General features: G+C 40.2%; 1 protein-coding gene across 1 annotated transcript in view; it reads right to left on the reverse strand.

Annotated features, from left to right (window-relative positions):
* Positions 1-474: 474 nt before the first annotated feature.
* ADGRV1 (adhesion G protein-coupled receptor V1) overlaps positions 475-16934 on the reverse strand; it is a 517368-nt gene continuing 500908 nt past the window's right edge. Inside the window, exons 88-90 of the mRNA XM_025438360.3 lie at positions 12840-13031; positions 9787-9964; positions 475-937 (exon numbers count right to left, since the gene is read on the reverse strand). Of these exons, the coding sequence (XP_025294145.3) occupies positions 819-937; positions 9787-9964; positions 12840-13031 (489 nt within the window). The 3' untranslated portion in view covers positions 475-818. The remainder of the gene's footprint in view (positions 938-9786; positions 9965-12839; positions 13032-16934) is intronic.

Consider the following 16934-nt stretch of genomic DNA (forward strand, 5'->3'; position numbering starts at 1 on the left):
TCATGAACACAACAGTGTTTGTTCTGAGATAGACTTTCTGATTTTTCATTCTGAGACAAAGACTGAAAAATGGAAACCAAGAAATATTTCTCCTAAACAAACTACACTGTTTGAATGCTTCTTGTCTTAGCTGTGCTTGAAGTGCTTGATGTAGTGGTTATTTTTAACTGGGAACAGAACATTTATTTTGGAAAATGTTCAGATCCCTAATTTCATAATGAGCAGAAATACATACTTTCTATGAAAGACTATGCAGACTGCAGTATCCCCATCAATACGTAGGTGAAGAATCTTCAACAGACAATGAATTTTATGTTTTTTAGGAATGAAAATCCTCTAGAAGCTGTGAAGTCTTAAATCTGGATGACCTGTATCAATACCGGAAGAAATAGAGGGCTTGACCTCATCTAGATATAGTGCATTTCTTTGCTCATACACATTTCCACGTAAATAATGAGCTTGGGTGATGTCAAATGGATTCTATTGTTTTTATTGATTTTTATTACTTTTATTAAACAATGTTAGCCAGGTCAGATGATTAAAAAACAATGAATATTCTTGGAATATGTGTGAACTATTAATTGATATAAACTGATCCCATCTTTCATCATAGTAGTGAATTTTCAGGTTGCACACAGGTAAGTAGTTCATATTCCAAAAAAAAACAATCACCTTGGGGTTAATCGTCCAGTACAATTCACAGGTTCCTATTATATAGCTGTGTGTATAAAAGTTACAGAGTTTAAAAAAAAAAGTTACAGAGTTTAGCACAAAGCCATTACAAACAGGAAAGCATCATTCTAATTGTTACTGAAGCACTAGAGGTGGGTGTCAGCAATGGGTATCCTCCTGAGTTCTACAATCTGAGAGTCAGTCAAGGTGCCTCCCTCCTGGCTGCCTTGACCAGATTCATTGTCACTCACACTGAGACCAGCACCTGTAAGAGAAGAAGAATATATATACAATTTTAAGGATTTTATTTATTTATTCATGAGAGACACAGAGAGAGAGGCAGAGACACAGGCAGAGGGAGAGAGGAAAAAGAATCAACACAAAATTCCCAATCATTAGTGCAGTGAATTAAGAATCAAGTTACATCAAGTTGACACACGGTTATTTCTATTATATTGGTATATAGTGAGCTATACGTTTCGAATACATATCATCATTATCATTTTTTTAAAGTAGGCTCCACACCCAAAGTGGATCAAGAGTTGCATGCTCTACCGACCGAGTCTGCCAGGTGCAGCTTGACTAAATATTATTAAACCTAACAATTATAAGCCTGTATTAAAATTCCTTTTGGTAGTTTTTTAAGTAAAAAGTGATTTCTAAAGACACAAGTCTAGGTTCTCAACCTTTTCTGTTTCCACATGGTTGACATGTGTAACTTACTCCCAAGAACTGCATTTCTCCACTGGGAGCTTATTAAAAAAAAAACAAAAACACAACAAGTAGTTTTTAGCAGGAGGGTAGGGTTTATAGTTAGAAAACCAAACCTCTAACCCCACGTGTACTGAACCTAATGGGTCCTTCCGCTGAGACCCAGTGTGGGCAGTGATCTGAGAAGAAAGACATGTATTGACAACACATGCTGTCATATCAGCGCTCAGAAGACACGGCTCTGAATGACTGAGATCTGATCCCAAGATAAAAATAATTGTGTAACACGGTACCAAAACAGATCCATACACAAATCCCACAAGGCTAGCTGTTAATTACAGATAGCGCCCAGAATCTCTGTTTTGAGGAACTTCCACTATTCACCACTCTTTTTACAACTCAGAATAATTCAGAGAATTTAACACTGTGCCAGAGTAATGCCTCGTTCTTTTCTTCTCTAATGTGCAGAGGACCACGAATTCATGTTCTCTTTCTCTTTCTCACGCTTGTGCGCGCGCACACACACAAACACACACACACACATACACAGAATGGGGATGTGGTCACGGGGTGTGCTGCTGGGTTGAATCACAAGAGATTACGGCTCCCACTCCTCCCCCTCCGCTGGGCACTAGACTCTACAAACAAGAAGGAGAGTGAAAACCCAGTTGCTGGGTAGCTGTGACTTCCCTTTCTGTTTGAGATACAGGAAAGACAGTTCTGGAGATTCGGTAGGTGTGGGAAGATGGTGGATTAGGTTCTTAACTTATTTGGGGATGGAAGCAGGAAGCATCCCCCCCCCCCCCCCCCCATACACACACACTGCCTTTTTGCAGCTGAGCCCTCCCTCTTCTGGGTTTGTCTTTTCCAATGTCTCAGCAAAAGGCTGCTGTTGGAACCCCACATCCACTCTTTGCTTCTGGGACACTGCAGTTGTCCATCTCATCCTCCGATTTGTTGGCTCCTTCCAGAGAGCTCTTGTGCTTCCTCCTGAATCTTTTCCTTCCGGTCACCACTGGAGACCTTGTCTTCAGCCCTGCTTCAAGGCCCACACCATCTGCTTGACCCCTGCTTGCTCACTAGCTTGACATCTCACTACTATTTCCACCTCTGTCCAACATGCTCTTACCCCCCACCTCCTTAATTTGGCTGCCTCCATTCTTTCTGTCAATATCAATTCAGCTGTCACCACTGCCATCCACAGAAACATGATGATTCTCTTTTATCATGTCTGACTCCCTCATTGCATCATGTCCCTCATATCTTTCTATCTTCTAGTTCATAGGACCGTGCTCTGCACACTGTGGGTGTTCAATAAATGTTTGCTGAATGTATTAATTAACCATGCTCTGCATTCTAGTTCTTACCAATGTCTCTTTCAGTCTTTTTGCCCGTTCTGTTCCTCTGATCCATTCCGCATTCCACTGCCCTCTCCTTCCCAGGAACAATCAGTTCCTATCACCAACTGCATCAAGTCTGGCGTTGGCTTTCAGGATACTTCCTAATCTGGCTCTACCCTATTAAATAGATTTCAGCCTGTACCTGTTGGAAAGCTTTCTCAAAGTGATCAGATCTCCTGTCTGGTCCTGCACATGCCACATTAATTCCAGCCTGAGGGTCTTTTCCTCCTGCCCATTCACCAAAGCCCATTTTCACACCCTCCTGCAGATAGTTCTTTCACCTTCTTTCAAAACAAGGAGGTGAGGGATACAGTATTTGAAAAGAAAAATCCTAGTTTATACCAGAATCACATCCCCTTTATTCTCTTAAACTTTCCTGGATTGGATAATAAATTATATGGTATCCCCCAGATAATGTATGTAAGTCACAGAACAAAATGTGTGACAAACACCCATGAACTCTTTCCTCTGGTTAAGAACTAGAATGTTCCCAATGACAATATTTTGACAAAAACACAGATCTGGAGCTACCCTCTGTTTGCCCCTGTTTTTACCTAGCCCTCTTGAATCATTTATGATTTTTGGTTGATAACATTTGAGTCTGCTGCTATGCTTTAAAAGGGCCAAAGGCCCATGCTTCTTCTCTGCCCAGGGAACAGGGGAGCTGTCCCTCTTGGAAGAAACTCAGTAGCTTAGGAAGACACTGGCCACTGTATAAGGAGAAGGTAACTGGGACCCCGAGGCCCATAGCAGCTTAATCCAGGTGAGGAGGAACAAAAGGGCTACACAACAAAGTTGCCCAATATGGGATCAACTACAGAGAAGCAGAGAGGGCACCACAATTACCATCAGGGCAGAGTGGGGCTTAATGAATGAACTAGTATCAGCTCCCAATGACTCTGCCTGCCTGCTCCAAATCTCATTAGGAATATGGAAGTGTTTGCCCACCATCTTGACAAAGCACACTAGAGTGTTCTGTAGTGGAAGCCTACTGAGCAGACAGTGAGGAACACAGGAACTAGAAGTAATATTTTATATTCATCTAGTACCTCTCCTTTGTTCGATATTTCAACACGCTTTAGTTAGGAAAGGGATGATTATTAGTCTTGTTTAATAGATGCAGGGATCGCCTGGGGATCAAAGGTGTTCAGTGAGTTTCTAGGTCACACAGCAGGGAAGTCACAGAATGCAGATATCCAATGGTCTTTCAACCCCAAATGTAAGGTGTTTTCTTCTATACCACACTGCCTCTTGTGGTGGCAGTTCTTACTGTGTTGCTTCCTTGTCCTCTAGGCTTTGAGTATGCAACCTCAGCTATAGAATACATTGCTTACCTTCTTGGCTCACCCCCAATGCCATTCCTACCTCACTTATAGCCATGGTGCAACGAACACCCAGGTGTTCTGGAATACATGATGAACATTTCAAATAGTTTTTAAGCATAATAAGCTGAGCCCAACAAATAATATATACAATGTGCTACTGAACTTCAAATCTGTCAGATAGTGATAGATTCTTCACATTAACAATCTCTAACCTTCATGAAAATTTATAAGCTAATTATAATAACTCTTATTTGCTAAATGAGGAAACTGAAACCTTGAGTCCCTTGCTGAAAATCACACAGATAGTACATTACAGAACTAGGATGCCAAGTCAGGGCTCTCTGATCCCACGGCCCATTCCTATTTTCTACAGATTTTTCAAATGTGACAGTGATACAAAGGTCATTCTCCTTCAACCTTTTTCTGAAGGAAAAAAAAAATCTTTCCAAATTTTGCTCCTCCGCTTTGATGCCCATTTAACTTTATTTAGCACACTGGTCTCTAGAAGTTTTTGAAGTTAAATAAGTCATTGTGGTTTTATGTGATCTATCTGAAAGAGAAATTTATTAATGAGTTCTTAGAGGAATTTGAGTATTTAGGCCTTGATTCTGAATGTTTTCATTTCTATTCAAGGACTTGTCATTTATTTTCTTCTGACTGAAAAAGAAATCATTTGAGGTTTCCAATAAAGAAATGTTTACCATGACATTTATGTCCTTGGCCTGAGGTAAAACCAGGAAGGAAGCTAAGGGATGAAGGCTGATAGGGAATCAGATTAGTCTTTCTGGAAGAGGCCTTCTGTGAAGGAAATCTTGTTTCTAAGCTCAATACGCTCCAAGCTTGACATATTCTAGAATCTTGTCAGCTTTGGATCAACATAAAAATCTGGCCACTGAGCTGGCTGTCCCACCTCAAAATCTAATACTATACAATGCTTCTGGTCAGTGCCTCTGAATTCCTTTATAAAGTGTCTGAAGCAATGGGATTCCTTTAACTTGTGGTACATGAAGGTTTTTCAAAGGGTCCAGGGTGGCGTGAGAAGGACAGCTTAAAGAAAATGTACTCCTAGATCTTTAGCTTCTATGTGCACTTAAATAAATAAATAAACTTTTTTTTTTTTTTTTAAGTAATCTCTATATCCAATGTGGGGGTTGAACTCATGAGCTTGAGATCAAGAGCTGCATGTTCCTCCAGTTGAGCCAGCTAAGCACTCCCATGTGCACTCTTCTGAAGAGTTTTTGATAATTATTTGTAAGAACACTTAATATTTTATTTTATTATTATTTTTAAAGATTCTATGTATGCATATATTTATTTATTTTTAAAAGATTGCATTTATTTATTCATGAGAGACACAGAAAGAGAGTTAGAGACATAGGCAGAGAGAGAAGCAGGCTCCATGCAGGGAGCCCAATGCGGGACTCAACCCCAGGACCCTGGATCACGTCCTGAGCTGAAGGCAGAAAAGCCCATAAGCTTGTAAGAGAAAAGCCTGCTCCTATAATTTAAAAATGAAATGAATATGTGGTGTGTGGGTCAGTTAGGTGTCTGACTCTCAATGTCAGCTCCGGTCATGATCTCAAGATTTTGGAATCAAGCCCTGAGTCAGGCTCTATGCTGAGCTCAGTGTCTGTTTTAGATTATTTTTCTTCCTCTCCCTCTGACCCTTCCCCTGCACTCTCTCTCTCTCTCAAATAAATAAATAAATATCTAAAAGAAAAAAAGGAATAAGTGTGTATCAAATTGCTATGGTACTTAGATTGCTCTGAATTAGTTTAAAACAATAATGTGAAATTTTCATTTTTAAACACTAAAATCTATAGTACAATGGAAATCACATTATTTGAAACTATTTAAACTTATGATGAAAATCCTTAGATTTTCATATATATGCAAAGGGTTACATAGCTTTCCAAAGTTGTTTAAGAGTTTACATGAAAAGACTTGGAAGACCCACTGTTCCCAGTACTAGACTTAGAGTGCCCATGGTTAAAGTGGACTGGTAATAGATCAAGGTTTGCAAACCCAAATGTTAGGTCGGCCAGCATAAACCAGTGACACAGGTCTGGTGAGCACTGGACAAATCAAAGAGCTCATGTGCTGTCTAAAGGGATGGCCATTACTCAATTCCAATCAAGAGATTTTAAGATTGCCTAGATTTTAAGCACTTTGTTGCTAGAATTTTATTTTTTAAAGAAATTCTGGGCTTTTATGGGCTATCTCTGTTTTTTTTTTTTTTTTTTTTTTTTTTTTTTTAAGTAATCTCTACACCCAGTGTGGGGCCCTAACTCACAAGCCCAAGATCAAGTGTCACATGATCCACTACTGAGACTGCGAGGTACCCTGGGATATCTCTGAATTTTAAAATTTGGGCTTAAAAAATGTTAAAATGCCATGACAATCAAACAAAACCCTCTGCTGGGCCAAATCTAGGCCTACGTGTCAACTCTAAATTCAGCTGTAAATGGAATGGCACGTAGACTTGCTCCTTTGATTTGCCCATATCCTATGATGAAGTGTCTTGGGGGTGGTGCTTGATTATTATAGTACCTTTTCTAAAAATAGAGGGAACCAATGCTAGAGACTCTTATTTCGGTCTTTTAAAGTATTTATTTCCTAACGAGTTTAGTGAGTTCCAAGGAATGCTAAACTCATCTATAAGTAAGCAAGTCATTCCATACATTCCTGAACTAGATGCATTTAATACTTGTGATATATATAGGACCCACATCTAATTTAATTATGCTGCAAGAATTCATTTTATGTTTCCAGTGTCACAACATCAACTTTGTAGTGCTGGGGACATAATTGTCCCTGAGAATTACTAGTAATCTGAAAGACCCATTTTAGTCCTGCTAGTGAACATTTTAGACAGCTGTTCATTCCCTCCTTCATGAAACTTCTCTCTTTACTTCTTTCTCACCATGCTGCAGTTTCCTCTGTGGGATCCTCTTCTATTCACTCATTTTTTTTTTTTTTTTTTTAATTTATGTTCCAGAGAGAGAGAGTGAGAGCAAGAGAGCTAACGTGGAGTGCAAGGGCGGGGGGATGGGAGTGGAGGAGATAGAGAATCTCAAGCAGACTGCACTGAGTACAGAGCCCAACACCAGGCTTGGTCTCACGACCCTGACATCATGACATGAGCTGAAATCAACTGATACTTAACTGACACTTAAGGACACTTAACCAACTGAGCCACCCAGGTTGCCCCTATTCAATCTTTAGAGATATTATACAGGATGCTCTTCTCATTGCCCTTCCTTTGTCTCCTCTCCCTTCCTCTTCTCTTCCCTTTTCTTCTCTCTCTCCTTCACGCTCCCAAGATCAAACTTGTCTATTCCCACAGTGTTGAATGTAGTCTCTACATGGATACATGTCAAACAAATACCTCCAGCCTGCACCCTCGGCTAAGATCCTTCAACCCTGAATATTTAAGACCCCCAGGATTAATAACCAATACTTCCAAATCTGAACTCATCAGTTTCCCCCTAAAACAAATGAATACATGCTCCTTATACAATTCCTCAGCCACCAAAGTGAGAAGCAGAAGCCTTTGGGAACTGTCCTCTCTGTGTTCCCTCAGCCTTCCTCTTGTGTTCATCCTCTCTTTCTCATTTCCACTCCCCAGATCTGAGGCCCAAATCTCATTCCCTTGGACGATTATAATAATCTCCCAGCCTTTCTGGTTTTGCTTCTAAATTTATTCCTCATACTTTTGTAAGAGTTATTTTGCCTCAAAAACCAGTGGGAACATGCCATTCCTCTCCTCAAAAACCTCCATGGCTCACTAGGTTCTATAAAAATCCCACTCCTTAGCATGGCTTCTGAATAGCATTTTAATGTTATGTAAAATACCAGCAAGTGTTCTGCTCCCACAAAATGAATCTATTACTAAATGTGTTCCGGAAACACCAGGTTAAATTAAGTGAAGTGGGTTTCTTTACTCTAGGACTTTTCAGAGCTGCTAAATGCTAATGTGAATTGTGAATCCTTGCAATTTCCCAAATATACTCAGTCAGAGGATCCTCCCATTGAGGATGACTATAAATATCTCAAGGAGGTTGTTCACAAAAACCCAGTTGGGGGACTACAGTAAGTCAGTAACAATGCAGGTAAATTACCTTGTGGGCCTTTCTCCTGCTGCCTGGCTTGCACTCCCCTTCCACCCCAGCCACACTACAGGGTTGCTTCTCCCCAAGTACCTGTAGGCCACGCACCTGTAAGCCCTGGACTTCAGCTGATCCTATTCCCTCAGTCTGCAATGCCCTTTGTCCACTCTCTACCTATTTAAAACCACATATTTTTCAAGAATCAACTGAGAGAGTTCAAAAAAATTTCCTTGATCTTTTGAATAATTAGTAACTTGTTTCACACTTACTTATTCTTCTTTATGTCATGTTTGTGTGACTGTCTATTCCACCAAGCAAACTCTAAATTTCATTTTTTCATTCATTCATTCATTTTCCAATGATATCTACAAAAGTTTTACCAAGTGCCAAGCACTGTTCTTTTTTTTCTTTTCTCTTTTTTTAAAAAAAATAAATAATAATAAATAAACAAATTAAGGGTCACAGAGGTGTCCCACCTGGCCACTCTGGAACCAGGCACTATTCTTAATACAGGGGATATACAGTAAAATGCACTTTGAATAATTATCTTAATAGTTTCATCTGAGTAAGGACATATCTTCTTGCTTGTACATCTAGAAATGAAAAGTTCACTGAAATTTTTTTTAAATATATATTTTTAAAATTTACTCATTCATGAGACACACAGAGAGAAAGAGAGAAAGAGAGAGAGAGGCAGAGACACAGGCAGAGGGAGAAGCAGTCTCCATGCAGGGAGCCCAATGTGGGATTTGATCCCGGGTCTTCAAGATCATGCCGTGGGCTGAGGGTGGCACTAAACCACTGAGCCACCCGGGCTGCCCTGTAATTTTTATAACAGTGGCAGTTTGAGGTTTTTCTGAGGGAAAGAATAAAAGAAAAAAAACTGTAGGGGTGCCTGGCAGGCTCAGTTGGTAGAGCACGCAATTTTTGATCTCAGTGTTATAAGTTTGAGCCCCACATTCAGGAATAGTTTAGTTAATAAAAAAAAAAAATTAAGAAAACATCCTGCATATTTGATTTGAGAACAACCATCCATTAGGGTCACAGGTTGAGTGGGGTTGAACATGTAGGAGGAACCAATGAAATATGATACATGATGGTGCTTGGAAAGCAGTAGAACTATATGTGGCCCATTATCTTGCCTTTGACATTGCCTTTGACATTTTTTGCTTCAGAGACACTCCAGGTGTCTTTGGCAGGTCAGAGGCAAATTCTCTGGGTGAGATCCCCACCAGCTTGTCTTTACAATATTAAATTTGTCTCAGTGGTATCTTGGTGTTATATCAGGATTCCAGGACAGAGATATTTACATTTAGTCGGAATATGGCTTTTTCTTAAGAGCAAATTGTAAATTATTTTTAGGTTGTGTTATATTTGGTGCCAAGAACAAAATATCCTAAAGTTTGCTGGGATTAAGAATGGGTCATGAGAATCAGGATGTGCTAAGGGGTGACTGACTGTACTTCTGCAATTTCATGGGAAGAAGATACAAGTTGTAGCACAGCAAGAGTGCCTATTTCTAATGTGGTTTGTGGGTTCATACATACCAGGATTTTTTTTCATACATACCAGTTTTTAATGCAAATATCAAGTCATCAAACTCCTGGGACTCTTCATCGGCTATTAGTGACCCTTGGCCATATCCTCCAGAGGAAGGGAACGTGGCGCCATTCTGTGGACTTGGCTTCAAGTCAGGGCTGGCCTGACTGGCTTGCTGGAAGGATCCTCTCTCCCAGTCAGGGGGCACCTTTTTGGGGGAGAGTAGTGAGAAAAGGAAACCATAATATCAATACATACATATTTACTCTGATATTTAATTTAGCTCCACATTCTCATTACAGGGGCCAAGCGAAGGGACTGCTGAACTCTTTAGAGATCTATCTTTAATTTTACCTTTGGTCCTTAGAGAGAACCCAATTTGGTGATCCTAAACAATTTCTCTATTAGAATTACTTATAGGGGCACCTCCCTGGCTCAGTGGTTGAGTGCCTGCCTTTGGCTCAGGTCCTCCCCAGGTCTTGGGATCAAGTCCCACATCAGGTTCCCCGCAGGGAGCCTGGTTCTCCCTCTGCTTGTGCCTCTACCTTTCCCTCTGTCTCTCATGAATAAATAAAATCTTAAAAAAAAATTACTTATAGATCTCTATGCTGTTATGCGTCGAAAGAAAATTATTTTTTAACCCAAACAACATGTTTTATGTTTTTGTAGGATGTATAAAAAGAAAACTGCTAAGAATTTAAGAACTGGAGGGGAGGGATGGGGCATGGTGGACAAAAGAGGGGAAGGGGAGTGAAATTTCCAGTTATAAAGTATTCACATAATCCTTGGATCAAATGATAAAGAGGATAGTTCTCACCTGAAATGATTAAATATATCCACATCCCTCAAGATCACTGATAACCAATCCCTTAATCCTTCCTTTCCTCATGCCTTCCCTTCTCTGCAGGGCTTCCTAGAATGTCTCTGACAGTCCTTCATCGACAGCTGGATCAAGGCCAATTTTAAGCCTCTGAGGAATGTGGAGCACACTTAAGGGTATGGCATCATGCAACACCCCACACACACATTCAAGTGGTGGCTCAGACGCAGGAATTAAACTGTCACAGCTGCTCCCTCCCAACAGAAGGTATTCTGAGAGACTGCAGGGATGCCTTGTATTGAGAAAAGTGACCTGAGGACTGTAGAGATCTTGTGAGAGAAGATTAAACCTTAAAATATTTCAGTAAAAAGCTGAACATCTAGACCAGCACTGCACAACAGAGCTTTCTGTGACAACACAAATATTTACATCTGCGTTCTCCATTATGGCAGCTACCGAACCCATGTGGCTATTGAGCACTTGAATGTGGCCAGGGTGAGTGATGAACTGAATTTTTAATGCTCTTTAATTTTACTGAGTTTGAATTTAAGTAACCACACATGGCTAATGGCTATTGTTTTGTATAGGCCAGATGTAGACAAATGCTACATTGGGTACACAATCAAAAGGACAAAAAAAAAATTTTTTTAAAGTCTCATTCCAAAAAGATCTATTTCTATTGGTATCAAATATGATGTGAAAAAAGTTCCATTTTAAGAACTTTGGGGATATAGAAATGGTGTTATATTTCCAAGCATTTAAGGGTACTAAAAACTAAATTCTTAAATATTGTACTTGACTTGTGATCACTTAACCTTAATTTTAACCTGACATGAATAAAACTCCTTTCTACATTAATATGGAAGACAAAAAATAATCACTGAGCAGATAGATCATCTATCTCTCTACCCACCTACCTCTTTACCTACTTATCTATCTGTAAGCCATTAACTTACAGACAGATGCACTTTAGCTGCCTGCCATTTTTCAGGATGCAAACACAAGTACTATTCCCTTTGGCTCCTTATTTTTTTATTTCTAATTTTTTTTTTTTTTTTTTTTTTTTTTTTAGAGAGAGGGAAGAGGGAAGGGCAGAGGGAGAGGGGGGAGAAAGAATCTTAAGGAGGCTCTGCTCTGCAGGGAGCCTGATTCAGGGCTTAATCTCACCACCCTGAGATCATGACCTGAAGGGAAATCAAGAGTTGGAAACTTAACCAACTGAGCCCCTTAGGCGCCCCTTCCCTTGGCTATTTATTTATTTATTTATTTATTTATTTATTTTCGAAGATTTTATTTATTTATCATGAGAGACACACACAGAGAGAGGCAGAGACATAGGCAGAGGGACAAGCAGGCTCCATGGAGGGACCCCAATGTGGGACTGGATCCCAGGACCCCGGGATCATGCCCTGAGCCCGAAGGCACATGTTCAACCACTGAGCCACCCAGATGCCCCCGCCCCCATGCCCCTTGGCTCTTTAATACAGAGAGGGAATATGAGCTATGTAAGGAATGGTATAAGCAAGCACGCCTGAGGCATTAAAGAACTGGCCAGGGACCTGCATACCATCACTGACTGGACAAATGTCTTCAGGTAGGTTTTAAAATCTGAGTGGTGGTCCCAGGGCTATGGGTAGCATTGCTGACAGGTTGGTGGCAATATGATTTAGACGCAGGAAAGCAAAACGAGATGGACAGAATGCAGAGGACAATGGGAGGTGGATCTCGCAGAGGACGTCCCAGATAGATTTCCTAGTAGTGCTGCTGAAGCCTTCTTCCAAGCTCTTGTCCTAAAATATTTTCGGGTATTTAAATTAAAGGGAGTTTTAGCCTATTTTCTTTTCACTGAGTGTTTGTTGGGATCAAAGTAATGAGTTGGGATGACTGAAGAAAGAGAGCTGAGATAGTATTTTTAGGAAGAACACAGTATTTAAAAAAACCATTTCCGAAGCAGATTCAGTCACTGCCACGTTAAATTAGGAAGATTCTGAAGAAAGTGATGACAAATTTTGCGCTGACTTCCCAGTACAAACTGCTGGTTAGTACAGCTCACAGGACAAGGAAGAAAAAGAATTAGATAACAGGCATGATATCAGAGTAAGCCAATCAAATACCATAGATCAGAGGCTACTGGTAGGAAAGGGGTTTGAAAGTCACATAGTGCCTTCTGTCACTCTTGGTGAGGGGGGCAGGGAGGGGGAAGAGGGGAGAGGAGGGAGGGGACAGCATGAGCAAGTGCAAGAGCAAGGGCGAGGGCAGGCACCTCCTCCATAGCACTGATGAGATTCTGGGTGGACTTGCTGATTTCCCCTCCAGCAGGAGGCATGCCGCTCCCCGGTGTGAAGAAGGCTGTGCTGGGGCCTGGGTGCCCATTCATTTCCACTGTGTAGCTGGCTTTCATAGGGCAACACGTCTGGTTGTGTAGAATGAAATAAACCACAAAAACATAAAGTCCCTGCAAAAGAAAATAACACCAGCTTGTTAAAGGAAGTCCGGCTTCCGCAGCTGAAAAATAAAGGTGGTTGTAATTTGTAAGCACAGTCAATTTTCTGCAAGCGTTCTCCAAATTCTACCCAAAGCAGGGAATTACAGAAAATATTACAAGCTGAGCAAGAGGCCCCTGTAAATTTCTGAATGTCACAAAAAAAAAAAAAAAAAAAAGTGATTCGGTGTTATTTGGGGAAACTGCCCTCTCCCTAAAAAATCATATTTTTCTTGATTAGAACACAAGCGACTCTGAAATCCAGCCCTACTAAGACATGAAAACAGAACTTCAGAAGTAATATCTGATTAGCCGTGTAGCTCTTGTTTTAGAAAGCAAACCTCTTGCCTCTCAAAAAACCACTCTTTTCCTGTCGATCTCTCTTATTCTCTCTTTTTTTTTTTTTGTAGCAAAAAGGTTGAAATGAGGTACTAGCGCTCCAATCACCTTGTAGACTTCCAGAAGGGCAGCACTAATTGAGCCTTCCCATTTTGTTTAGCTCACCGACTATTTCATTTGAAAACAGAATCACTGGGTAGGGACTCAGAGGAATTCTGGGGAATTGCTTAATATTTAGCGTGCCTTATTTCTCAGCAAATGTTACAGGAGACAACAAAGCTATCTTGTGAGCGCTGAAAGATCTGCTGGCCCTTTAAATTCTTTCTCAACCGGGTCAAACTCTTGACAATTGCTCTGCTTCTGTCACTGGGAGCAACTCAAATTTTGTATTTGTGTTCCAGACATGGCCTACACTGGCTGTCCTTCATGATTTCTACAAGGGGTCTACTGTATACTTCTAATGGTGCTTCTATAATGCTTGGTAATTTTGACCTTTACACTCAGCCAATAAAATAAGTTAAACTGTGGCTTTTGTATCTGTTAATCCTGGTGTTTAAGTTTTGGAAGCAAGTAAGAATAGTTATTAAAATTCTTAAATTAATCCACAGAAGTGAAAGCAAGACATTCAGCTTATTAAAAGAAGAAAACGAGAAATTAGGTCTTTCTCCCCTTTCTGCTAGAATGACTCCTTCCAGAGTTGGCATCCAATGTATATAATTAACAAATATGTTTTAAAATCAGTGGTCTGGGGGATCCCTGGGTGGCACAGCAGTTTGGCGCCTGCCTTTGGCCCAGGGCGCGATCCTGGAGACCTGGGATCGAGTCCCACGTCGGGGTCCCTGCATGGAGCCTGCCTCTCCCTCTGTGTATGTCCTCTGTGTATGTCTCTGCCTCTCTCTCTCTCTCTCTCTCTCTCTCTGTGTGACTATCATTAAAAAAAAAAAAAAATCAGTGGTCTGTCTGCTACAAATATTTTAAAATATAATTACTCTTACTACAATATAAAATTATAATAGAAACTTTTTTCCTTTTGAATTAGGGTTGTGTTTTTTTAACTCAACATTAATATTTTAAATTATGTAAGATCAGCAAATTAGTTTCATATGCAAACGATGATGTGAATGTTAGCAGAAACAAATCTTCCTGAAAACACACATACACATCCAAAATTTTTCTCGTACAAGTAATTTTTCACATGGGTATGACCTAATTACATTGGCCACAGCAATAGACAAAACAGGAAAAAAATTAAACTGTCAGCCTTAAAGCTGTGAGAATGTCACTGATTTATTTCAGGATTTCTCTAAGTGTTACAAAGTGATAGGGTAAAAGCTAGATCAGGAAACAAAAACCATGTTTTAAAACCCATCTCTAAGGACCCATTTGTTAAAAAAGCACATTCCCTCTTGTTTGTTTTTATATCTAGCCTTTTGTGCTGCAGGAAAGGAACTGCCTGCTGAAAATAACTTGCATGCGAAAACTACATGTGTTTTCTTTTTTTTCTTAAAAGAATATTTACATATACAGTAAATACTTGGGATCTTTCAGATGTACCTCAAGAAACATAAACACTGCTAAAATGAAAAGAAAAAAATGGTTAAATGCAGATTATGTGACATATGCCTGTGTCCAGCCAGGTCGGGCAAATATAGAAAAGAGACCTTCATAATCCAAAGTACTCAGCTGTGGAGATTTCTAAAAACAAATCCCTTTTCAAATGCTGCATGTTAAATCTCAGGCTCTCCCTAGTATGCTGGTCTGTAAAATAATTTAAGAGAGAATCTAGAATCTCAAGTATTCAATCCAATATTCTGACCACCCACTATGTGCCAGGCCAAGCACTGAAATGCAAAGAGAAAACATCTGATTCCTCCTCTCAAGCTGCTCATAAAGACAACAAGCTCTTACAAAATAACGGGTTAAAATTTTTTTTTTTAAATTCTTTTAGCAGCAGGACCTATAGAATCCACCTGTTGTTCCTATTCCTTACTTAGGGAAGGCTGACCGAGGGGAATTCTTTCTGGGCATTGCTGTTTTATTTTGTTGGATCTCCTACTACAAAGATGAAAAATGCTTCCAAAGTCTTTAGTTAGATCATAGCTGGATGAACCATACCCACTATGGCCAATTTTTTTTTTTAAGATTTAATTTATTTATTTATGAGAGACACACAGAGAGAGGGAGAGACACAGGCAGAGGGAGAAGCAGGCTCCCTGTGGGGAGCCCAATGTGGGATTCAGTCCCAGGACCCCAGGATCATGACCTGAGCTGAAGGCAAACAGTCAACCACTGAGCCACACAGGCGCCCCTATGGCCAATTAAAAAAAATTTTTTTTTTTACTCAGGAATTTAAACTTATTAGCAAACATTGAGTGAGACACAAATGAGTTCATAATGTCCAAAAGAGTTAATAAATGCTCTTAACATCTTCAAAGAGCAAAAAAATGTGCAGGAAATTTTGGCTGCTTATCTCATAACTTTTTTTTTTAAGATTTATTTATTTATTTGAGAGAGAGATATAGAGCCTACGTGCAAGCAAAAGGAGGAGCAGAGGGTAAGAATCTCAAGCAGACTCCCTGCGGTGCTTGAGCAGAGGTGGAACTTGATCTCAGGACCCTGAGATCTTGACCTGAGTGGAAATCACTAGTCAGTCACTTGACAGACTGAGCCACCCAGGTGCTCCTCAATAATTTCTATCAGTTTCAGGTGAAGTAGGAAAAAATCAACACTACGATTTTACATATTTGACAGAGAAGTGGAGGCAGAGAACTGAGTGAAACAGGAAGTTGATTAAGCTGCCTGCCCCTGAAGGAAGTGAAATCTGGGACTTCACACTAATTGGGAGGACTCATCTTCAATCTGAGAGTGTCTCCCTTTAAGGGCCACGATACAGCCCTCAAACAAGAGCAGTTAATCTTTGCAGGGCTTGTAAAAAGATCTCAGAGGAGAGCAGAATCCAGGTATTTAAACTATCAGTCATGCAAGCTCTCAGTCAGCAATCCTCCTGGTCCTTGTCTTTCTCAACCCATAATTCCTTCAGGTTACAAAAAAGGGGTCAAAGTCTCAAATACATTTAATGAACCCATTAGACAGCTGCCCAGGCCCATTCCTTTAATTTTAAATTGTCGCTAAATAAAGCAAAGCATTAGCTCACTAATTTTTTCATGTTCTGAATGTGATCATGCACTCACAGCAAATTGGAGCTCATGTGACAGACTTCACACTGTATCCTCCACCAGTACACCCATCCAACAAGAGCTCTCAGCAATCCTGAGCTAAGTGTGTTGAGCAACCTGACATACTGTCTCTGCATGACCTCTCATACTTATTTCAGTTTCTGGTGAAGAGTTTTGACCAATGATACATGATAAAAATATGTAGGTGATGGTGTCTAACCTGCCATCAGTCTAGATACTAAAATGTAAAGATTATAGTGGGGCCACCACTTAAACATCTGAGGAATACAAAGCTAGAGTTCTATAGGCAATGAGGAATTGATCATACAGACACCACACATCTCACTGTATGCCACAAAAG

This window comes from Canis lupus, chromosome 3 (genome assembly GCF_003254725.2).
Source record: "Canis lupus dingo isolate Sandy chromosome 3, ASM325472v2, whole genome shotgun sequence".
NCBI lineage: Eukaryota > Metazoa > Chordata > Mammalia > Carnivora > Canidae > Canis > Canis lupus.